This window comes from Diabrotica virgifera, chromosome 6 (genome assembly GCF_917563875.1).
Source record: "Diabrotica virgifera virgifera chromosome 6, PGI_DIABVI_V3a".
Taxonomy (NCBI): domain Eukaryota; kingdom Metazoa; phylum Arthropoda; class Insecta; order Coleoptera; family Chrysomelidae; genus Diabrotica; species Diabrotica virgifera.
Window position 1 is genome coordinate 215,984,801 of NC_065448.1, and position 26,429 is coordinate 216,011,229.

Genomic DNA, 26,429 nt, shown 5'->3' on the forward strand with positions numbered 1-26,429 from the left:
ATAAAAGGTATGGTGGAAGGAAAACGATGCATTTACATTTTCGTGGATGGGGTTAAAATTACTTCTCATTTTTTCTTAAATACATTAGTTATCAATTTTGTTTGCAGCATATCTTTAATGTAATTGACCTTTAACATAGCTCAGTTTAAAGGTCTTTTCAAGCGCTACAAAAGGTATTAGTAGCATTATACACCTAAAATCGACCATTTCTCTGTTATTTCAAGTTAAATACACCAATTTGAGAATGTACCAAAAAACAAACTATTTTCACCTACCATATCTCTTTTTGTGTTATAAATAGAAGATTTGTTAAGACAAGCGTCTCTTTGTTTTTTTTATAGCCTACAAAAATCTTTAATATAGTTTTTTTTATTTAGATGCATAGTTTTTAAGGTATTCGCAAAAAACCGTTTCAACGAAAATGGCAAATTTTCAATCACGAATATCTCAAAAAGTATTTAGTTTTCAAAAAAAAATTATAGAACACTTTTTTGCTTAAGATTAGGTTCTCTAGCGAATTCCGTGGTAATTTTAACCAAAAAATTTTCCACTCCTAAGAAGGGGTGGGAACCACCCCCAAGATAAAAGCACACATCGGCATAGGGCAGACTTTGAATTAGGAGATAAGTAGAGGCTAGGCCCAAAATTCCATTAAAATCCATGCAGTAGGATAGAATTAGGAGGTAATATTTTATTCTTGCTCCCATTTGCTGGCGTATTTGTTTTTTTCTTATTTCAAATTACACACCCACGGACACACGACAATGTTGATAATGCAAAGTTTACAGAACAGGAAGACAAAACTATTTAACCATTGAGGCTATGATGACAAGCGCCAGTATAATAATATTACTGACTATTCATAAATTTGTTGATAATAATAATAATAATAATAATAATAATCTCCTGTGGGAGTTTTTGGTCAGTTCTTCTATCAGGCGCGGCCCCCTGCGAATGGGGGATGCTTTCTGGGTATTCGTAGCGCCAGTACCCAGAGAGTAGCAGGGATACTTGCCGTGGAACAAAAACTGACACCTGGCAGTAGGTATAAAATGCAAACCCATTAATATGGAGAATTATGATTTATGTTTAGGATCGCTGCCTGGGGATCGCCAGGGCACGTCTGGAGCCGGCGCTGGACGTGACAGCATGCGGGACGTCGGTGGCAGGGTGTTGAGGAGGCGGGCCCCTGTCATACAAACAGCTACAGCCCAACAACAACAACAACAAGTGAGCCAAACAACAGCAAGAGCTCCACCCGCCGAAGGTGCTGCGCTGGAACCTCAGCCGGCGCTCACTCAAGCGGGACGACCGAGGCAGCGCATGAAATGGACTGCGTCCATTAATGAAAACATTTTGCGCTTCTACTACAAGGTGACAAACCTCGGTCAAGAAACGATCGGCTACAGACAACAGCTGTATGCCGAATTTTGCAGAGAGTACCCAGATATTCAAGTATCGGAGCAAAGAGTATCAGATCAATACCGGGTAATCATCAGAAATAATCTTATCCCAGAGGCTAGACGCGATACCATCAAAAGCGAAGTCGAACGGGAGATTAACAATCAAGGGCTAATTTTAGATCAAGTTCCTAATGAAATCCCTGATGAGCAGATTCCTGAGCTTCCCATACCAGAAACTCAACCTGATAATACACCGCAGGAAAACAACGAGTTACGTGATAGCCTAGTAAACGAAATGGCTCGCGCCGTACAAGAGTTTAATGGAACAAACCCACTTAGCAGACCACCGCTACCAAGAATTAACTCTTGTAAGAAACTAGGTGCGCTGTTACAAATTGTGAACACTGAAGTCCTACCCAATTACGTCGTAGAAGCTCACACATTAGAATATTTGCATATGCTCATCTACTGTGCAGCAACAGCAATTGCTAATGTAATGGGCATTAAGATCAGAACACGACGGGGTACTAATAACGGAAGAACTGGTAACAGAATTGCACCCTGGGAAAAAAGACTGCAAGGGAAGATTGAATTACTGCGTAGGGATATTGGCCAAGTCACAGAATATTTACGAGGAGTACCAAGTAGAAAAGTCATTAGGAGAGCTGAAGAAATAATGCGGAATACTGCAAGACACTCGAGATACGATCCAGACAATAACACAGCCCAACAGTGTCTCGATACATTAAAACAAAAACTCTCCGTCTATTCAGGGCGACTAAGGAGGTACAAAGTTAGTAACAACCGAAAAAGCGACAATGCACTTTTTGAAAATTCCGAGAAGACGTTCTACCGAAAACTCAATTCCACCGTAGAAAGTGCCGACAAGACTTACCCAAGCCAAGAAGAAATTCATGAGTTTTGGGGAAATCAACTTTCCACACCAGCTGCTTTTAACAACAATGCTGGATGGATAGAAGATACGACGTACAACTGTCACCACTACGTTACTGCTAACTACGAACCATTCACGACTGAAGAGGTCTCAAATGTCATCAAAGAGCTTCATAACTGGAAATCCCCTGGACCAGACGGAGTTCAGAACTTCTGGCTTAAAAAGTTTTGGTGTATTCATGATTGTTTATCAACATTAATTAATCATGTTATCTCTAATCCGCAGGAAATACCATCATTTCTAACTCAGGGAACTACTTATTTAATACCAAAGGATCAAAATAACACCCAAGATCCATCCAAGTACCGCCCAATTACTTGTCTTCCAACTTTGTATAAATTGGTCACATCCTGTGTAACCCGGCGTATCTACCAACACTGTGCTCTAAACAATATCATAGAGCCTCAACAGAAAGGATGCGCTAAGGGTTCCATGGGTTGCAAAGAACAACTTATCATCGACTCAGTCATTTCTAACCAGGCATTCACAAAAAAAAGGAACCTTTTTACTGCTTTTATTGACTATAAGAAGGCCTTTGATTCAGTACCGCATGAATGGCTTATAGATATATTAAGAATATACAAAGTCGATGATAACATAGTGACCTTTTTAAGGCATATAATGAGAGATTGGAAGACTAAAATTCACCTCCAAATACCCGGTGAAAACAATATCGAAACCGAAAATATCGCAATCAACCGTGGCCTGTTTCAAGGAGACTCGTTGAGTCCATTGTGGTTCTGCTTAGCTTTGAACCCCCTTTCCCAGCTATTAAACTCCACTGACTCAGGTTTTAGCATTAGAAACAATAATACTGTGGTAGCGAAGCTCAATCATCTGTTGTATATGGATGATTTGAAATTAATGGCTTCCACTCGAGAACACCTAGAACAGATGCTAAAAACTGTAGAAACATTCTCTAATGATATAAGCATGCACTTCGGACTAGACAAGTGCCGTGTTTTGAATATAGTCAGAGGAAAGGTACAGCCCGGTGGATTCGATATGCAAAATGGCCAGAACATCGAGGCCATGGGCGAAAACGATATGTACAAATATCTTGGTGTAAAGCAGGCGCGGAAAATTGACCATAAGCAAATGAAAACTGAGATAACTACTGAGTTTATACGAAGGGTAAAACAGCTGCTTCGTTCACAACTTAACAGTAAAAATTTGTTTAAGGCACTAAACACCTACGCTTGTTCCGCGCTTAGCTATTCATTTGGTATTGTTAAGTGGACAAAAACGGATATAGAACACCTTCAGCGAAAAGTAAGAACACACCTGACAAAGGCACAAAAACACCACCCTAAAAGTGCAGTAGAACGAACGACATTACCCCGGTATCTAGGAGGAAGAGGACTTATGGATATAGGTGAGCAATTAGATAAACAGATTGCTAATTTAAGAACTTATTTTCAGATGCAGGCTGAGACATCTAATCTACACCGCGCCATTTGCGCAGTAGATGACACAACACCGATCAAGCTGAGGGAACCAGAAATGCGCATAAACCACCTTACTAAGGACGAAAAACTGCGCACCTGGATGGGCAAACCTCTGCACGGGCGACATCCCAATGAGGTCAGCCAAGACTATGTCGACAATACAGCGTCGAACTATTGGTTGACATCGGGTAAGATGTTCCCTGAAACAGAAGGTTCAATACTAGCCATTCAGGATCAGGTAATACCAACTAAAAATTACCTGAAACACATCGTTAAAGACCCTCAGATCCAGAACGACAAATGCCGATATGGATGCCGAACCCAAGAAACCATCCAACATCTTACAGGGGGCTGCCAGGCATTTGCTGCAACTGAATACAAGGAACGGCATGACGCAGTGGGAAAAATCCTTCATCAAGAGATAGCTATCAAGCTGGGACTTCTCCAAACGGACCATCTCCCATATTATCAATACGTCCCTGAGAGTATGCTTGAGGATGGCAACTACAAGCTATACTGGGACCGTACTGTGCTCACAGACCAAACAGTGGCACATAATAGACCAGATCTCGTACTAGTTAATAAATTAACAAGACAAACAACATTGATTGATGTGGCGATACCTAACAACAATAATCTACGTAGTAAATTTACTGAAAAGATCGCCAAGTACAGAGATCTGGAAATTCAAATACGAAGACAATGGAGAATGCAAAGTACCCAGACGATACCTATTATTATGTCTACTACTGGAGTCATTCCGAAGAAAACATAAAAAAGCTGGGTCTAAATGAATACCTTTATAAGACCATACAGAAAGCTGTACTACTCTCGACGGCCAGATATGTACGAAAATTTTTGGGAGATACTTTAGCATACCAAGTCACCTAGGGCTCGATAACATGGAAAGAGTCCCACCAGAGCTCAATCCTTTTGATACCGTAGGTATCTGGGATGAGTCAATTTTCCCCTTACAGGGAGTGTGAGCCGTATGGCTAAATCTGGGATAATAATCTCCTGTGGGAGTTTTTTGTCAGTTCTTCTATCAGGCGCGGCCCCCTGCGAATGGGGGATACTTTCTGGGTATTCGTAGCGCCAATACCCAGAGAGTAGCAGGGATACTTGCCGTGGAACAAAAACTGACACCTGGCAGTAGGTATAAAATGCACACCCATTAATATGGAGAATTATGGTTTATGTTTAGGATCGCTGCCTGGGGATCGCCAGGGCACGTCTGGAGCCGGCGCTGGACGTGACAGCATGCGGGACGTCGGTGGCAGGGTGTTGAGGAGGCGGGCCCCTGTCACACAAACAGCTACAGCCCAACAACAACAACAACCACAAGCGAGCCAAATAACAGCAAGAGCTCCACTCGCTGAAGGTGCTGCGCTGGAACATCAGCCGGCGCTCACTCAAGCGGGACGACCGAGGCAGCGCATGAAATGGACTGTGTCCATTAACGAAAGCATTTTGCGCTCCTATTATAAGGTGACAAACCTCGGTCAAGAAACGATCGGCTACAGACAACAGCTGTATGCCGAATTTTGCAGGGAGTACCCAGATATTCATGTATCGGAGCAAAGAGTATCAGATCAATACCGGGTAATCATAAGAAACAACCTTATCCCAGAGACTAGACGCAATACGATCAAAAGCGAAGTCGAACGGGAGATTAATAATCAAGAGCTAGTTATAGATCAAGTCCCTAATGCAGTTCTTGATGAGCAGATTCCTGAGATTCCCATAGCAGAAACTCAACCTGACAATACAGAGCAGGAAAACAACGAGTTGCGCGATAGTCTAGCAAACGAAATGGCTCGTGCTGTACAAGAGTTTAATGGAACAAATCCACTTAGCAGACCACCGCTACCACGAATAAACTCTTGTAAGAAACTAGGTGCGCTGTTACAAATTGTGAACACTGAAGTCCTACCCAACTATGTCGTAGAAGCCCACTCATTGGAATATCTGCATATGCTAATCTACTGTGCAGCAACAGCAATTGCTAATGTAATGGGCGTTAAGATCAGAACAAGACGGGGTACTAATAACGGAAGGACTTGTAACAGGACTGCACCTTGGGAAAAAAGACTTCTCGGAAAAATTGAATTACTGCGTAGGGATATTGGTCAAGTAACAGAATATATAAGAGGTGTAACAAGTAGTAAAGTCATTAAGAGAGCTGAAGAAATAATGCGGAGCACTGCAAGACACTCGAGATACGATCCGGAAAATAACACAGCCCAACAGTGTCTGGATACATTAAAACAAAAACTCTCCGTCTATTCAGGTCGATTAAGAAGGTATAAAGTTAGTAACAACCGAAAATGTGACAATGCACTTTTTGAGAACTCTGAGAAGGCGTTCTACCGAAAACTCAATTCCACCGTAGAAAGTGTCGACAAGTCTTACCCAAGCCAAGAAGAGATTCATGAGTTTTGGGGAAATCAACTCTCCACACCAGCTGCTCTTAACAACAATGCTGGCTGGATAGAAGATACGACGCACAACTGTCGCCACTATGTCACAGCTAACTACGAACCATTCACTACCGATGAGGTCTCAAATATCATCAAAGAGCTTCATAACTGGAAATATCCTGGACCAGACGGAGTTCAGAACTTCTGGCTTAAGAAGTTTTGGAGTATTCATGAGTGCTTGTCAACATTAATTAATCATGTTATTTCTAACCCGCAGGAAATACCTTCATTTCTAACTCAGGGAACCACTTATTTAATACCGAAGGATCAAAATAACACCCAAGATCCAGCCAAGTACCGCCCAATTACTTGTCTTCCAACTTTGTATAAATTGGTCACATCCTGTATAACCCGGCGTATCTACCAACACTGTGCTCTAAACAATATCATAGAGCCTCAACAGAAAGGATGCGCTAAGGGTTCTATGGGTTGCAAAGAACAACTGATCATCGACTCAGTCATTTCTAACCAGGCATTCACCAAAAAAAGGAACCTCTTTACTGCCTTTATTGACTATAAAAAGGCCTTTGATTCAGTACCGCATGAGTGGCTTATAGATATATTGAGAATATACAAAGTCGATGATAACATAGTGACTTTTTTAAGGCATATAATGACAAGTTGGAAGACTAAAATTCACCTCCAAATACCTGGTGAAAACAATATCGAAACGGAAAATATCGCAATCAACCGGGGCCTGTTTCAAGGAGACTCGCTGAGTCCATTGTGGTTCTGTTTGGCTATGAACCCTCTATCACAGCTATTAAATTCCACTGACTCAGGTTTTAGCATTAAAAACAACAATACTGTAGTAGCGAAGCTGTTGTATATGGATGATTTGAAATTAATGGCTTCTACTCGAGACAATCTAGAAGAAATGCTAAAAACAGTAGAAACATTCTCTAATGATATTAATATGCACTTTGGACTAGACAAGTGCCGCGTTTTAAATATAGTCAGAGGAAAGATACAGCCCGGTGGATTCGATATGCAAAATGGCCAGAACATCGAGGCCATGGGTGAAAACGATATATACAAATATCTTGGAGTAAAGCAGGCGCGGAAAATTGACCATAAGCAAATGAAAACTGAGATAACTACTGAGTTTATACGAAGGATAAAACAGCTGCTTCGTTCACAGCTTAACAGTAAAAATTTGTTTAAGGCACTAAACACCTACGCTTGTTCCGCGCTTAGCTATTCATTTGGTATTGTTAAGTGGACAAAAACAGATATAGAAAATCTTCAGCGAAAAGTACGAACACACCTCACAAAGGCACAAAAACACCATCCTAAAAGTGCAGTAGAAAGAACGACATTACCACGAAATCTAGGAGGAAGAGGACTTATGGATATAAGTGAGCAATTAGATAAACAAATTGCTAATTTAAGATCTTATTTTCAGATGCAAGCTGAGACATCTACTCTACATCGCGCTATTTGCGCAGTAGATGACACAACACCGATCAAACTGAGGGAACCAGAAATGCGCATAAACCATCTCACTAAAGACGAAAAAATGCGCGCCTGGATGGGTAAACCTCTGCACGGGCGACATCCCAATGAGGTCAGCCAAGACTATGTCGACAATACAGCGTCGAACTATTGGTTGACAGCAGGAAAGATGTTCCCTGAAACGGAGGGTTCATTACTGGCCATTCAGGATCAGGTTATACCAACCAGAAATTACCTGAAATATATCATCAAAGACCCTCAGGTTCAAAACGACAGATGCCGATATGGATGTCAAGCCCAAGAAACCATCCAACATCTTACAGGGGGCTGCCAGGCATTTGCTGCAACTGAATACAAGGAACGGCATGACGCAGTAGGAAAAATACTTCATCAAGAGATAGCTATCAAGTTGGGACTTCTCCAAACGGACCATCTCCCGTATTATCAATACGTCCCCGAGAGTATGCTTGAGGATGGCAACTACAAGCTATACTGGGACCGCACTGTGCTCACAGACCAAACAGTGGCCCATAATAGACCAGATCTCGTACTAGTTAATAAATTAACAAGACAAACAACACTAATTGATGTGGCGATACCTAACAACAATAATCTACGTAGTAAATTTACTGAAAAGATCGCCAAGTACAGAGATCTGGAAATTCAAATACGAAGGCAATGGAGAATGCAAAGTACCCAGACGATACCGATTATTATGTCTACTACTGGAGTCATTCCGAAGACCCTCCTCGAAAGCATCAAAAAGCTGAGTCTGAATGAACATCTTTATAAGACCATGCAGAAAGCTGTACTACTCGCGACGGCCAGATGCGTACGAAAATTTCTGGGAGATACACCTGCATTCCAAGTCACCTAGGGCTCGATAACACGGAAAGAGTCCCACCAGAGCTCAATCCTTTTGATACCGTAGGTATCTGGGATGAGTCAATTTTCCCCTTAGAGGGAGTGTGAGCCGTATGGCTAAATCTGGATAATAATGGAGTTTATTTGTAGCAAATAAATTGTACATATAAAATAAACTCAGTTCCTCACTGAAGTTGTATGTACAACTTGTGCGTGAGGGTCAAATTTTGATTATAATACAACACTAAATAATTTTAAAATTTACAAAAAGGAATAAAAAATAGTCTTTTTGCTCATCTGTCTTCAAATTTGGGCTGCTCTTCTCACTAATTCAGTTACTCTTAAATTTTGTTTATCGGATCTACGAAAATCTCATAAAATTAAAAAAAAAAAGGATTGCGAATAATTTGTGATGGGCTCCTCTGGCGGGACTTCGTCTTCGATGAGAATTACCATGACTTTTGATTCTGTTTTATCTATTTTTACAATAAATTTTACGATTTAAACATTTAGAAGTGACTTATATTAAATTTAGGCTATTGATTATGTTCAAAATAAGAGAACTAAAAGGAACTACAACGTTAACGGGATTTTATTATCTCATATGGTCAATGGATCTCTATATTTGAAAAAACCGCGGAGTGCTACCATTTAGATGGGTGCGTTTTTGAGAAAGGGGTGAATTAGTCCCTAGGCACAGGGTGAATTAGGGTGAGTACTATGCACTTTTGGTACAAACACGGCTACAGGAAAATTGTTTCAGGTTGTATTTGCTAGCAAAATATCATATTTTAAGGTCAAAAATATTTTTTTTTACAAAAATATATTCAAAAGAAAAGCAAGAAAAAAACACGAAAGAAAGCAATTTTATTTTTTGTCCCATAACTTTTTTCCATAGGGATATAGGTATAGGCATTGCTTTAGCGAAAAATAACTTCTATTCTTCCTAACTGAAATAAAGTTTGGTAAAAGTCTCTAGAATTTATAGTTTCCGAAATAGGATTTTTTAAAGTTCGCCGCTCACAGCATTTTTAGGCCATTTTCCCCATTATTTCGCAAAACATTGTTCTGTAATTTTTTCTACGCATTTCTAGGTATATGCAATGTATATTTAGTAGAAAGAGAAGTCAATTATCTTTAAAATGGTCTATTGTATAAGGTTGTATGGCTCTTTTTAAGCAAGTTACGCTTTTGCAAGGTTTTATACTTTTAATGATTTTTGATATTTTTAATGTTTATTTTTTAAATTTCTCATTATGACTTCTTTCTTGTACATTTAGGTATATACATTGTGGAATAAAAAAAAGATTATTTTCTTTACTTTAAAATGGTGTATTGAAAGAAATTATAGGACTATTTTTAAACAAGATATCCGTAGGATATCCAAGGGTATCCGTAATTTGAGAAAAAATTTAATTTTTTTTAATTTTTTGCAATTAGAAGAATATAATTGCACATTATAACATAGTTTTTAATTCCGAATATCTTTTCTTAATAACACTTTTCGATATTGTGAAGTAAAATGTACTTTACTCTTGAGCGAAATTCACATTTTTTAACATACGTCTTACACTATTGATAACATTTGATATCTGATGATTGGATCTTAGGTTTTAGACTATGGAGAGCATTTTATAAAGAATAATTTTTTTTCGTATAGTTAATAATAAAAAAGTTTTCCATATGGTTCCAACTTAGTGGGACCTGGGACCTATTGCATGTGTATATGTCACATCTTGAATAAGCATATCTTGTTTAAAAATCGTCCTAGAATTTTTTACAATACACCATTTTAAAGTAAAGAACATAATCTTTCCTTTTTATTGTACAATTTATATACCTAAATATTATACATTAAAAAAGTTATAATCAGAAAGGACATCGCACACATCTTATGGAAAATATAATGTCACTCAAATTCAATAAAATTTATACGAATAGATTTGTTTTAAATTAACGGTCAAATCTTATCATTGCGCCAACTCCATATTTTCAATAATAAGAGCAGAAATTGATATAAATAAATCTGAAATCAAATGGATAAGTACATAAGTTAGAGAGAGAAAAAATATTTTATAATACCCAAATTGTCGGTACTCCATAAATCAGCGGATTAGTTTCACTAATCCTCTTAGGCCCAGCGGGGTTTAAGCTCTTTTGAATAGCACCTAGAGCAATACTAACACTTTTACTGACTAAAAAATTTGATTTCGATAAACTTTAATTGCAATTTGCGCCGTAATTAATCATAATTAATGATAAGATCTGACCGTTAATTTAAAACGAATCTATTCGTATAAATTTTATTGAATTTGAGTGACATTATATTTTCCATAAGATGTGTGCGATGTCCTTTAAAACTAATTGTAAAATATATCAAAAATCATTAAAACTATAAAACTTTGAACAACCATATCTTGCTTAAAAATAGTCATACAGCCTTCTACAATAGGCCATTTTAAAGATAATTGACTTTCATTCCTATTAAATGTAACATTGCATATATCTAAATCTACGTTACAGAACAATGTTTGAGAAATAACAAGGAAAATGGGCCAAAATTGCTGTGAGTGGCGAAATTTAGAAAATCATATTTTGGAAACTGTAATTCACAGAGCCTTCTACCAAACGTCGTGTTAAAGAGGAAGTATGAAAGATTTTTTTTCTGTGAAGCAATGCCTATGCCTATATCCCTGTGGAAAAAAGTTATGGGGCAAAAAACAAAATTGCTATCTTTCGTGTTTTTCTCTTGCTTTTCTTTTGAATATATTTTTGTAAAAAAAAATATTTTTGACTTTAAAATTTGATGAATCTATAGTAAATTTAACCTGGAACAATTTTCCTGTAGACATGTTTGTACCAAAAAAGCATATAACTCACCCTAATTCGCTCTGTGCCTAGGGACTAATTTACCCCTTTCTCAAAAACGCACCCCTTTAAATGGTAGCACCCCGCGGATTTTTCATATTTAGAGGTCCATTGACTATATGAAATAATAAAACCCCGTTAACGTTGTAGTTCCTTTCTTTATTTTATTTTTTATTTAGCGTATGGACTTTCTCAGTACGATAAATACACAAATATAATATATATATACATATATACATATATACACACATATATACACATATACACATATATTATTCAAACACCAAAACATAATGAATGAATCTAAATATTAATGTCCAATTTACATAGCCATTCAATTGCATCTGGGGAGCATTCCACAAAGTCCTGGAGGTTTCCACGGTAGGCCCGATTTAGGCAATCTGAAACACAATGACTTATGGTCTGTCTAAGCGATCCACAATCACACTGTGGACTTTCTGCACGACCCCATTTGAACAGAGAATCAGCACATTTACCATGTCCGGTACGTATGCGATTAAGCCTCGTCCAGGTGGGCCGGGGCAGACCCGATCCGATGAAACCCTGGGTTGGGGTGGATATCTGAATATAGTCTGCTGCTATTGTTGGCATCCATCTTGTGGACCATTGCCTTTGTATATCATAGGAATCACCAATTGTTCGGGCAGTTCTGATTGGAGGATTTCTAGACCTCAGTCGCTGGTGCTCTTTTGAGATGTCTGGTATGTCTTGATGGATTGGTAATTGTATGTTGGCTACAATTTTCTGATACTCTCTCACTAATGCTGCTGTACGGCGTAGATCTGGTGGGGCAATATTGCTCAAAGTAGGCAGCCATCTCACTGGGGTTGATTTTATTGTTCCAGTGATTAATCTCATGGTTTGGTTAAGTTGGACATCGATTTTGTTTGTATGTGCACTATTTAACCATACTGGTGCACAATATTCTGCCACTGAAAAAACCAAAGCTAGAGCAGAGGTCCGAAGAGTATCTGCAGAAGCACCCCAAGTTGTTCCAGCAAGTTTTGTTATTATATTATTTCTTGTTCTCAGTTTACCGGCTGCGTTTGTAAGATGGCTTTTGAAGGTGAGTGTTCTATCAAGTGTGATGCCTAGATATTTGGGGTTGTTGTTATGTTTGATAGCTGCATCATTTAGAGTTACATTGAGGGTATCGCCCGCAAGTTGGTTCGACAGGTGAAAGAGACAGGTTTCAGTTTTGCTTGTGTTAGGACGTAAGCGCCAGTTCTTAAAGTAGTTACTAAGTGTAGTTAGGTCCTCGTTTAGAGCTCGTTCTCCAGCTTCCCTACTATTATCTTGGAAGCCAATGGCCAGGTCGTCTGCATAAGCGAATTTTCTCGATTTTGTTTCAGGTATATCCGCCGTATAAAGGTTAAATAATAAAGGAGCTAGCACTGAGCCTTGAGGTAAGCCGTTGTTAAGTTTTCTAACGCTACTTCGTGCATCATTTATATATACCTGAAACAGTCTGTTAGTTAGTAGATTGTTTATCAGCTGACAAGTTTTGAGACAGGGTATGATTTTCATCAACTTATAAATAAGGCCCTCTCTCCACACAGTGTCATAGGCAGCCGTAAGGTCTATAAATGTTATGGCAGATTTTTCACGTCTTTCAAAGCCAGCTTCGATGAATGTAGTTAAGGACAGCACTTGGTCACAACAGCTTCGTCCTTTTCTAAATCCAGCTTGCTCAATTGGTACAGCGTCCTCAATGGTGTTACATATTCTATTATATAAGAGTCGTTCTAGTAATTTATAACAGCAACTGAGTAAGGCGATAGGCCGGTAACTTTCAGGCAGCTTGTTGTCTTTGCCAGGCTTCTGGATTGCGATAATTTTTGTTCTTTTAAATTCTGGGGGAAGCATAGCTGTAGTCACAATGTCGCTAAAGAATTCTTTGAGCCATTGTCTTGTTTTTGTACCAGTGTGGACTATAAACTCAGGATATATTCCATCGAAACCAGCTGCTTTTCCCGTTTTGGTTTGGTTAAGCGCTTCGTTTATTTCATCCAATGAGAAGGCACGTGAGTATTCTGATGTTTTTGTATGAGTTTTCTCAGATGGAGCTCGAGAGTTCTCAATTATTCTATTGGCTATCTTATTTGGCTCAATTGTTGATTTGTTTAAGTGTTGTGCTCTGCTTGCTTCGCCCAGTTTGCGGATCAGTCCCCATGCCTTCCGACTGGAACGGGAGAAATCAATATGTTCTACGGTAGATTTCCATTTATTAAGTCTAGTTGAATCCAGTGACTTGAGTAAGTTGTCACCGATTTCGGGATCTTCTGATTTCAAAAATTCTTCATATAGTTTTTGGCTTTCTTCCGTCCAGCCTGGGATGTACTCCTTTCGAAAACCTCGGGGGATATGTTTTTTGGCGATAGAGATAACCATTCCTAAAAAACGGTGGTAATTGTTGGCCTTTGGGTCAATGAAGCGAATGCAGGTGTCCAGCTCTTTGGTGTATTCAGGCCAATTTGCTTTGTTAAAATTCCAACGGGGTCTCGGCGTGGATTCAACGATAGAAATTTGTATGCCTATTTCGATTATGACAGGTCGATGTTGGCTGCGAGGGAAACTAGGCAGTACAGTTCGGGAGCTTGGGAGTGGTTGTAACTGTGAGTTACTCGAAACCCAGCATAGATCAGGGTTGTAGCCTTTGCGCCATCTTCTAGAAAAGAAAGTAGGTTTATCTTTTAGACTATGGATAAGGTGGATATTGTTTTCTTCGGCCCACTCCAGGAGTTTTTCCCCATTTTCATCATTGTTTTCATACCCCCATTTGTTGTGGTGACTGTTAAAGTCCCCTATGTAAACTGTAGGTTGGTTGTCCTCAGTTTTGATTACATTTGTTGGCCATTTAGTTAATGGTGGTTTGTAGATGTTCTTTATGGTTATGTCATTCACTTTTGTAGAGATTATGGATACACTATTTTCGCAGCTGCAGTCCTTCACCTTGGAATTTTGTATACTGTTATTCACGTAAGTTGCAGTTCCGTAAACATTGCTGTAAGTGGCTCCAATCATGCTATATCCCGGAATTTTACCCCTCTTAAGAAGCTCGGTTTCTGATGGTGCGTGAGTTTCTTGAATAGCTATGACGTCAACATTATTTTCGATTAGTATTTTTGAAAGAAATTCAGATTTTGATCTACTAATTCCCTCTATGTTTATTTGACATATACGGAGGGTTGGTCCGATACGTCTCGTCAAATGGTGTTGATAAACACCTTTGTAGTTTTCCATATTCCTATATGGAGATTCCTTTCCTTGCTTTTCTTTATCGTACTGGTTGCCAGGAGAGCTTAGCGGCTAGTTTGGCGTCCAAAAATTGATAGACCATTTAGCGTTACCCAGGGTGCACCACGTGGAGGCGATCTATCATTACACCCCGACATTCCTTTCTAAAATACATAATCAATAACCTAATTATATATTAATTAAATATATTAAATGATACTTCGTAAATCTGATCTTCGTGTATTTTAAATATTTATGTAACATTGTTACCATAAAAGTGATAGGTACAGGACAAAAAGACCTTTAAAAGCCATAACAATTTTTAGGTACTTCTTCTTTTCTTCTTCTTTTAGCCCATTTCTATTCAATTGTGGACATAGGCCTTCCCCAAATCTTTCCATTTCCGTCTGTCCTTGGCTGCGTTTTTCCAGTTAGTTCCTGCAGCTTTTACAATATCGTCCTTCCACCGCATCTGAGGTCTTCCTCTTCCTCTTCCTCCTGTCCGCTGTCACCAGTTTTGTATTTCAGCATTCTATCTTTTATCTTCCTATCTCGCATTGTGGCCCGAGAAGCTCCATTTTAACCCTGTTATATATGTTCAGTTACATTTTTTACTTTTGTTTTCTCTCTTATCCATTTGTTTGATTTTCTGTCTTGTAGTTTTATTCTCAACATGCACTGGTCAAATACACGGGTTTTTAGGTACTGTTTTATCTTTGTGCTTTTTAGTATTCATCTTAACTTTCCAAATGCTGCCCACGCCAATCGGATTCTTCTCTGTACTTCAATTGTTTGGTTCTCTTTATTAGCTTTGATTATTTGAGCCAGGTATTCGTCAACAACCTCAATATTGACATTATTTATATTTGCATTTATTTTGTCGTTTGTATTTGTCATGCTTTTGGTTTTAGTCATGTTCACTTTTAATCCTATCTTCTCCGATGTGTGTGCTAGTTGAGTCAGCATTGTGGCTAGTTCTTCTTGGTTGGTTGTAATAAGGACAACATCATCGCAATATCTGAGGTGATTGAGATTCTTCCCGTTTATGTTGATACCCATATCTTCCCATTCCAGTTCTTTAAAGACGTCTTCCAGAGCTAAGGTGAAGAGTTTTGGGGATATTACATCTCCTTGTCTTACGCCTCTACGTATTTCTATGGGATTAGTTTTGTTTGTTTTATTTTTCCATTCGACTGTCATAGTTACTGTTTTATAGATGTTATGTAAGAGTTGCCTGTACCTGGAGTCTATTCTGCTGTTATTTAGAGCTTTTTCTATCGCCCATATCTCGACACTATCGAACACTTCTTCATAGTCTACAAAGGCTAAACATAAATCTAGGTTGTATTCGTTTGCCGTCTCTATCAATATTTTCATAGTGAGGAGATGATCTATGGTACTAAACCCTTTTCTGAAACCTGCTTGTTCAACTGGCTGATAACTGTCCATTTTATTTGTTAGTCTATTGGTTATAATTCTAATAAAGAGTTTGTACATTTGTGACAGTATTGATATTGAGATAGGTCTGTAGTTTTTTAAGTCTCTTTTGTCTCCTTTTTTGAATAGCAGTATTGTAATACTCTCATTCCAGTCGTGAGGTATTTCTGCCTTGTGTAGACATAGATTATATAGGAGTTTTAGCTCCTCTATAATAGCTTGGATACCTTCCTTAAGCATTTCAGCAAGGATACCATCTGGACAGGCAGCTTTGTTATTTTTCATTTGAGATAGGGTTGATTTTATGGACGTCTATATGGGGTAGAATTTCAGAGTTGACATTTTTAATTCTTCTTTTTAGATTTTCTTGAGTTATTATCAGGCTCCTGTTTTGTGTCATATAATTCGCTATAGAAGGATTCTACTATATTTGTTATTTTCCTTGAGTCGCTTTGCTCCTCTCCATTTTTGTTTTTAAGTGATATTATGACGTTTTTTCCTAGTGATGGGTTTAGACACTTTACTCCGCGATACCTTTCTATTACTTTCTCTACTTCTGTTTCATTATATTTTCTGATCTCTTCCGGTCTTCCGTTACCTTCCTTTTAATGGTTTTGTTTAATTCTTTATATACTGTGCTGTATCTACTGTTTGTTGCTAGAAGTTGTTGTCTTTTTTCCATAAGTTTTCTCGTTTCTCTGCTTATTTTGTTGTCTCTTTGTTTTGTTTTCTTAGCAACCTTTATTCCTGCTTGTATAAGGTTATTCTTTAATGTAGTGTTAATCGCTTAATGTCTGTTGCATCATTTAATATTAGGTTTCCCTTAATGATTTCTCTGAACGCTTCGGCATTTTCTTTTAATTTTTGTTGGTCTATTATTGGTTGTTTCTTAAATCTTCTATTTCTTTCTCTTTTCTGGTCAATGCATATTCGTGCTCGTTAAGAGTTGATGGCCACTTCCCGTGGTGAAAGAGTTCAACGCTGCGATGTCTTCGAAGATATGTTTTTTATTTGATGTCTATCTCATTTTTTGTTCTACCATCTGGTGATGCCCACGTCCATTTCTGGTTTGCCTTCTTCTTAAAAAAAGAGTTTATGGCATACAAATTTTGTTCTTCTAAATATTCAGCTAGTTTACGACCTCGTTCATTTCTTAAACCAAATCCATAGTCTCCGATTTTTGTTTCCATTTCATCCATTCATTCATTTCATGGATGAAATTTTTAGGTTGCATTATTTTTATTAGAGAATTTTTGTGAGCTAGAAATAGTTTTCTTATTGTTACAATTATTCAATGATAAATTGTCTTAGGAGTAATCTTAACCCAAAGCAGGTTTGGAAAAAACCCGGGTTTTTTTTAAAAGCCCAACCCGACGCGTTTTTTTGGGTTTTTTAGGGTTTTTCGGGTTTTTTTGGGGATTTTCAGTTTTTTATTTAGATTTGATATATAGTTTCTGCTCTATCAAAAGTTTTACAAAAATTATGAATTTTATTGCAAAAATAATAAAATAACAAAATATGCTTACAAAATAAAGCAACTTGACAATGTCAGCAATTTATAAGCAACTATCACATATATGTTGAAATTAGGACAGAGAAGGAGCAAGAATTTGATAAAAATATCTCCAAAATATTAGATAATGTCGCCATATATAGAGAGGCTCTGTATTTGCAAAAACAACTTGCCGTTATTGTGAAAGCTCTAGACAGATTCCAAAGTGATTCTGTAAACATTTCTGATGCAGTAGAAATATGGAAAGATGCCCTCGACCATGATTTGTTACAGTCATACAGACAAGAAATAAAAAAGAGATATGACTTTGCCATTCAACCATTTCACCTTTTTGCAAATACTATGGATCACAAATACATGGGAAGACGACTTACAGGGGAAGAAGAGGAAACAGTCGAACAATGGGTTGCATCGAATCTTTCTGATGAGTTTTTGGCAGTGATGTTATCATTCAAGATTAAGGATACAGACATGTTCCCCGCAACACTTTTCAAAGAAGAACTTGTCAAAATATTCTCAACAAAGAAATGGTGGAAGCTGATATCAATAAAAAATAAAAAAACAAATAAAATACCATATGAATTTTGTATTTATATGTTATCTTTGTTCTCATGTCCAGTTTCATCTGCATCTATTGAGCGGATTTTTTCTTCATATGGATTAATATGGACTAAGCTTCGCAACAGATTAGGTGCCGATAGAGCTGCAAACTTGGTAAAAATATATAATCATTTAAGAACCGAGTCCTCGTCCTCGACCGAGTCTAACGAATAACGAATGGGAATTGGGAATGTGACAAAAATACAGATTCTGATTTTCCTGATAACTAATATGCTTTGCTGACGCTTTGTTTAACAAGAAACATGTTTATTTTTTTATTTGTCTATATACCATGTTTAAAATAAGTGTTTTATTAGTTTAGTTTCAGTTTCTCTCGTTTTGTATTCACCTACTACTTACTTCATGGTATTTATGCTAGTTTTTGTTTTTATTCAGAAATAAATATGACGTTCATTCAACTGAAAATTTGCTACTTTTGAAAAAACCCCAAAAAACCCAATAATAGTGAGTTTTATCAATTGAAAAAACCCGAAAAAACCCGCTGGGTTTTATAAGATGGGGAAATTCTATGCCAACCCTGCCAAAGATAATCTATAAAGTCTAAAAAAATAATGAATGTAAAAAATATTATTATATTTATATATCGGCGTCTCCAAAAATTTGTCGCCCCTTTATCCGGCGCTGATAATAATTTATTGTGAACCTGGTATACCTATTTAATTTTTATTTATTTAATTAGATTTTTTTATTTGCAGAGCCAATCAGAACATTAGAAATTATCGTAAATTTCAAAGATCAAGGCGAAAGGTGGGGATGAAAAATTGAGGCCTCTAAAATTTCAATTGATGTTATTGTTAAGTGAATAAACAAATTGTCCGCTTAACCCCGCCACACCATATCCCCATTGCACGTTACTGCGAAGTATAGTTATCCTTTGTCCGCCTTCTCCTGCAGTCCTGCTGAACGAATAGAATAATACAAATTGCAAAACGAGCAGTCAGCAGCAAGTAGTTATTGGAGTGTCGCGCGCATATAACGTACAATTGACAAGCGAGTGCGCATATCGTCCGACAAAACCCAACAAAACCGATTAGTCGTTATTTTCTTACGAACGCGTGTGTGTGCCACTCTGTTTTGAAACTGTGTTCAGTGAGAAATTCTGTCCGCTCTCTGTTTGCGCCGAATGACATTTCGATTTTAACTCCACAAGCAAAATGGCTGCCGATTCGGGAATGGATACATGCCCCTCGCCTGAGATCGCCGATTCCAGAAAAAGACCTCTGGATGGGGATGCCGAGAACGGAGACACTAAGCGCTCCCACTTTAGTTCAGGTGAGTTTTTATCTTCTGACATAACACCGTTTTTTTGTTTGAACGTTTCGACGCCATGACGTGTGCACACAACTACTGTCATCGTTTCAATGTCAAATTGAGCGTAATTAACCTAGTAATGTGGTTGCTAGATTGAAGGCTACCTGCCGTTCTAATTAACCGAACGGCCTATGCAGTGATGGTCCGACAGTGAATAACATTCGTGTTTATGCTGCCAGGAATCAGCTGTGGGAGCTGGAGAACAAATCTTTGTTTTTCTAACATAAATATTATTGGCACCAAAACAATTAGGTCGAACAAATTGTTATTTTTTTGTCGCAACATTATTTAACTACATTCATGTATTTAATATATTTATACATCAATATATACTTTTCCTTTTTAGCCATTCTTACTTTCCGTCTCTTTCTCTCTTTTATTTCGCGATTTGCTTGACCTAAATTCACCTTCTTTGCTCCATTGATCATGGTCTGCTGATGACGTCATGCGGTTTAATGTGTTGCAAGGAAAGGAAATCAAGAGTTATGTCATTCACTAGAATTTAATTTAAATAGGTTAATAGTATCTATCCGAGTGGAGATAATTTTTGTTCACCAAAAGTGTTGTTAAATGAGGATAACGAAGGCATTTTTGATAAAAGTTATTGACATGAACTATTGCACAAATTATCTGTTATCAAACACTTATCTTATTTGGTAAATTCGTGATATTATAAACATTATTGACTCAATTGACTGCCTATCCTCATTGCATTAGGCACTATAATTTACAAAAAGTTATTTATTTAGTCTTGTTTTACATATATCTCATAACCCTATCTTTTTTAAAGTTAAACACATCAATCAGATATGGTTATTAGATTACTTAGTAAACAATGTAGGTATACAAATAGATTTTAATACAATACAATAAGTACTAAATTAAGCATTGTACAGTTTTATATTTGTAAGGGGGTAGGCACAAAATCTCGGACCAATCCATTTTAAATGTATTCATTTTTTTCGAATCCTGAGAAAACTAATAAATATTTTTGAAAAATTTAAACGCAGAACGAAAGATTACCTTACCGGGTGTCCACTTATATTTCCCCCATGCCTATAATTTTAAACGGCTCAAGATAGAAATATGCGGTTTTCGCTGAAATGTTTTATGTTAGTAAAAGTTTTGTATGAATGGATTGAGTTTTTTTTATATCGCTTTCAATTACGAAAAAAAATGGCGGATTTTTGAAAAAAACTTTGTTGACTTTTTTAATGGAACACCCAGTATATTTTTTTGTAAATTGAAAGAACGGCCATTCACCTATCCAGCGATATAAAGTTTTTTAAAATCGGTTGTCAAATGACTGAGTAACTAATTTTTAAAATGAGAGGTGCAACGTGGATATCACATAACTAAATATGTAACATTAACTAAGTAATAAGCAAATTAATTATGTTATGTGATTTATCGCTGGATAGGTAAATGACCGTTTTTTCAATTTCCAAAAAGATATACTGGGTGTTTCAATAAAAAAGTCAACAACGTTTTCTTACAAAAATTTGCCATTTTTTATTTAAAAGCGATATAAACAATTAAATCCGTTCAAACAAAACTTTTACTAAACTAAAACATTTCAGCGAAAACCGCATATTTCTATCTTGAGTCGTCTAGAAGTTATAGGCAGTTAAAATGGGGGAAAATATAAGTGGACACCCGGTATTACCGAGGGCCGAAAGTCCCTGAAAACTTCTATAATGTTTAGGTATTTTAATAAGTTACAGGGGTAACAAAATAGAAAATTTAGTGTGATTTTAAATATCCCATTCAAAATAAAATTTTTGTTTGTTGCAAGGGACTTTCGGCCCTCGGTAATAATGTAATCTTTCATTCTGCGTTTAAATTTCTCAATTTTCGAAAAAAATGAATGCATTGGCCGAGATTTTGCGCTTACGCTCTTAATTTATTGATTTTTTTCTTCAATATACATACATTCTTAAAAGTTCATACAGTGGCGTAGCTAGCATGGGTGACACCCGGGGCGGTAATCGATGGTGTCACCCCAAATCTAAAAAATAAAGATTGTTAAAATCAACGAAAATCCGATAAACATGTTTTGAATAATGAAAAAAATTAAAAAGCATAATAAACCGAGGTTACTTAGCCTTGTTTGCGCCATTGTTGCTGGCAAGTAATTCTTGATTAATTTTAGCTTACTAAAACTTCTCTCACATGAAGCAACCGATACACAGCTAATCATTTAGTGGCTGTAATATTGGCCACTTGTAAATGTCTTCTGAGCCTTGGTATTTGTAGCAGGTCTGCTTTTGATACCTCTTGATGGTAAAAGTCACAAAATGTTGGAACAGCTAAATTCAACTGTTCACTATTCATGAAAAGCAAATTGTGTGTCTGCACAAGCTCGAACAATGAAGCCACATCGTGAATGGACATTGATCTGGTTTCAAGTTCAACATTGAATAGGTCAAAATATTCCAACATTTTTTTTGAAGTTCGTCTTTATACTTTTTCGTCGCAATATCTATTGCTTCAGGTATAGTATGACCACGTTTTTCTTCAATATAAAGTGCACCTATTTTGGTCGCTGATTGATAAACGGTTATGTCTTTACTTTGCAATTCAATATGACAAAAATTTATTTCTCTTAGTACCTCATTCTAAAAGAAAATATAACAAAGAAATGTGAAATTACACACAACGTGCATATGGTATGTGCAGCACCTCTATAATAGTATAATAGTGCGTACATTTTCTTATTGATAATATAATTCTTCAATTGCAGCAACAAAACTATCAAAATGTTCTGCCAGTACTTTAACTGCAGCATAGTGAGCATTTTAGCGCATTTTGGAAAGTCGTTTAACAAAAGGATTGCTATGTTTAATAAGCACTTCCCAGTAGCTAGTGGAAGCAGAAAATTAAAAAATTAAAATTTGCTTCTATATTTCCGAAAAATGTTACACAAGATGTACCTATTGTGTGCAAAAGAGTGCTGGCCACATACATTAATTAAATGGTCAATACATCCAACGAAAATGGCCTTTTTGTTTTTTGCTTTAATAATATCTTGTATTCATCCATGTAGCCCGCTCATAACAGCTGCATTATCGTATCCCTGTGAACGGCAATTCATAATAATCTAAACCTAAACAATCCTAAACCAATTTCAAGCTTCTTAAGCATTTCGTTATTTTAGCTTCTTTTTCCTTTTAACGGAAAAAATCCAAGAAATGCCAATTTGACCTAGACTTTTCTCGGTTAAGTGTGTTCACAAAATAATATCGAATTGTATTTTGATTCTTTTGTGATCTTTGCGATATCATTTTTTTACAATTGGGTTTTTCGGGTGTCACCCCTGAACGGGTGACACCCGGGGCGGACCGCCCCCTCCGCCCCACCCTAGCTACGCCACTGAGTTCATATAAATTATGAAGGTTTGTATTTCTTAGCATTTCTCCAGACAAGAGGGGTAGGTTTAATGTCATTAGAAGGATGAAAATAGGCCTACTTTATAAATTGGGTTAGTTGACCAGGTTGACCTACTTTTGTTTTCCTTTTATTTTTCGTTACAGCTAAACGAAAATATACACTACTCCAAGAAATTAATGCTCCACCTTAAAAATGGTTTATTTTTGATGTCTCGAATTTCCTAAACCTGTTGTCCGATTTAAGTGATTTTTTTAATATGTTTAGCCTTATTCTTTAACAATATCGTTGTAATAATATTGTTGCTAGACAGGTAAATTGTCATTGTATACCGGGTGTACCAATCAAACTGTGATTGTTTCTCAAAGTTCTCGTCACCCTGTGGAATATTCTAGCATTTATAAAATACTAAAATTACAACCAAAATATAGCCTCATTTTTTCTTAACATTCTGTTTTTTTATTCATTCGATTATGTTGGATAATAAAACAGGTTTTAATAACTACTTTAATAACTAGCTTTGTTTTTCATCAATACAGTGTGTTTTTAAGTATGGCAAATTTTAAGTTTTACATAGTTAGTTTGTTTTAAAAAAAATGTAAGTCCTCAAAAACTTCTTTTTCGAGATAGGGGGCGTTGAAATTTTTCTTACAAAATGAGGATTTATTTATTGCTCTAAAACCGGTTTAGATATGCAAATGGAATTTGGTGGGTTCTAAAAGGTAGTTGTTGTGCATTTTTGATATACAATTAACAATTTTGTGTTCACCATTGGCGTACATAAGGGTCATATTACCCGTATGGCCTACTTACTTGATTTTAAAATGCATAACATAGATTTTATGGACTAAGATTCACAACAATCTTTATACAAGACTCTTTAAAGATGAAAAATTACAAACATTGATATCTTCTTGTCATAGTTTTGTGAAAGAACTGAAAAAATAATAATGTTATGACCACCATGGACAAACTTCAATACACTATAGAACATAAATTGCTAATCAGCAAGCCCTAAGGATTTGAGCCAGAATTGCACAGCTCAGTGCTGGAAAATATAAGTCGACTTTACCATAGAGAAATAGAAAAACATGTAAATAAATAAATATATTGTTCTCATTACATTACATAGCCTCACCATTACTACATTCCTCAATATTCAAAGTAGCTGATTGGCTTAATGTGGACTGTAATTTATTTATGTTATGCTTCCTCACAATCCTCACCCTGTTAGTTTGATAGAAACACTGTGTGAAAGATATGAATTTATTGATACTGAACAAAATATCTTCATGAATAATGTCTGTAACACAAACAAAATAAGCACTTGGAATGTTTTATGATATAAGGAGAATGCCTCAGATCTTCCCATCTTCAGGCATTTGCTTATCATATGTGATGATTTATGAGCAATGTTGTATATGTTCACACACTGTTCTGAACTCTGACTGACTGACTGACTGAAGGTTTTTTAGTATTTAAGCATCAATAATATATAGCCCTAAAAGGCTATGTTGCAGGGTCATGAAAAATATATTAAAGTTAATTAAACCATAATGTAAGAGTGTGAACACAAAGCAGAAAGTATAATTTCTTCTGTTTGGATATTCAGTTTCCAGATTTTTTTCTGCTATATTCTGCTATATATGTCTTGTATATTTTTGCCAACAATTGTCCAATGAAATTTTAATATTAAGTCATTTACTAGTTGACAAAAAATAGTTTCAATTTTACATGTAGTTTTTTTTGTTTTTTGCCCCATATTCCTTCATTTGGGCCTAAATAGACAAACCTTCAGCACTTAAAGGCCTGACAAGAATGTGTAACCAGTTTATTTTTTTTGTTTTTGAATAGCCTTTAACCTGTTTTTGAATTTCTCTTATGCCTTCTTCAACAAGTTATTTCTTCTTCCTATATACACACATATTTCCTAGTTTGCTGCTCCCAAAAGAAGTCTAGTTTGTTAAAAACTTTCCACAATAGGTCTTTTCCTCCAATTGTGTGTTTTACTTTTCAAAATTCAAATTATTTCCGGGTTGGAAATGGAAACGTCATATATAAAGCATTTTTAAAAGCGATGGTTTGCCTTAAATTGGCAGAATTGTTTGTATTTCCTTCAGAGTTGAGACTTCTGAGCTTCACTGATGAGGCATAAGGATGCTGAAATAGCTATATGGAGATGGTGGTCCAACTCTGAATCAAATATAAACAAAACCTGCCTTGATATTTTTTAATCTTAAAGCATTTTTAATTACAATTGTGGTTTAATTCCATAAAATATAGTACTTATGGTCTAAGAGCTAGAGCCGAAAAATCATCGTCATAAGTAATATGGAGTTTGGCATGTGAAATGTGTCTACTGTACATTGATAATTATGACCCCTTTCAGGCTGACACCTCAGTGGATACAGGAAGTAGCAATAAGGGATGAAAGGGGAAAGTTAGTGTAGTCTTTAAGGTTTTCACCTCCTATTTTGTTAAACCTCCATCGATTTGCATGAAAATTGGTGACTAGTTAGAACATACCTCAGGAAATAAAAATGATTTGGTGCCAACTTGCACTTTTACCCTGGGGATGGATACCACCCCTACTCGCGGGTTGAAAACGATTTTTTTTAAAATAACCCCATAAATCGATAGAGGGACAAATTATAAGTAAAATTTGTTATACTTATCATGTTATTAAAATAAATCAATACTTTTTGAGTTATTAAAGATCAAAGATTTGTCTGTTTAAGAGCACATGCGTGATAAAAAGATCATATTAATTAATTGTATGTTACTTATTTTTTATATTATTTCGATATTGTAAATTTAGCAAAAGTGTATTCGAATATGTCAAATGTACCCATTATTGGACACCCCCCAGTTTCTGGACATACATATTCAGTTTATAATGAAAAAAAAAATTCAATTAAATATCGAAATAATATTTTACTAACATACAATTAATTAACATGTTCTTTTTATCATCCGTAACTTCACGCATAATATGCTCTTAAATAGACAAATCTTTGATATTTAATAACTTTAATATTGATTTATTTTAATATTTATTTTAGTATTGATTTATTTTAATAACATGATATAACAAATTTTACTTAAAATTTGTCCCTCTATCGATTTGTGGGGTTATTTTTAATAAAATAGTTTTCACCCGCGGGAAGGGATGGTATTCACCACCAGGGTAAAAGTGCAAGTGGCACCAAATCAGTTTTGTTTCTTGAGGTATGCTCTAACTAGTCACCAATTTTCATGCAAATCGATGGAGGTTTAACAAAATAGGAGGTGAAAACCTTTAATGACTGCACTAACTTTTCCCTTTCATCCCTTATTGCTACTTCCTGTATCCACTGAGGTGTCAGCCTGAAAGGGGTCATAATTGTCAATATACAATGGACACATTTCACAGGAAAAACTCCATATTAC

The 26,429-nt window shown here is 36.4% G+C and overlaps 1 protein-coding gene across 4 annotated transcripts in view; it reads left to right on the top strand.

Annotated features, from left to right (window-relative positions):
• Positions 1-26,429, top strand: part of LOC126887230 (RNA-binding protein Pasilla) — a 391,656-nt gene that overhangs the window by 20,208 nt on the left and 345,019 nt on the right. For all 4 annotated transcript variants that reach the window (XM_050654633.1, XM_050654635.1, XM_050654636.1 and 1 more), the window contains exon 2: positions 18,998-19,574. In XM_050654633.1, the coding sequence (XP_050510590.1) occupies positions 19,457-19,574 (118 nt within the window). In that variant the 5' untranslated portion in view covers positions 18,998-19,456. The remainder of the gene's footprint in view (positions 1-18,997; positions 19,575-26,429) is intronic.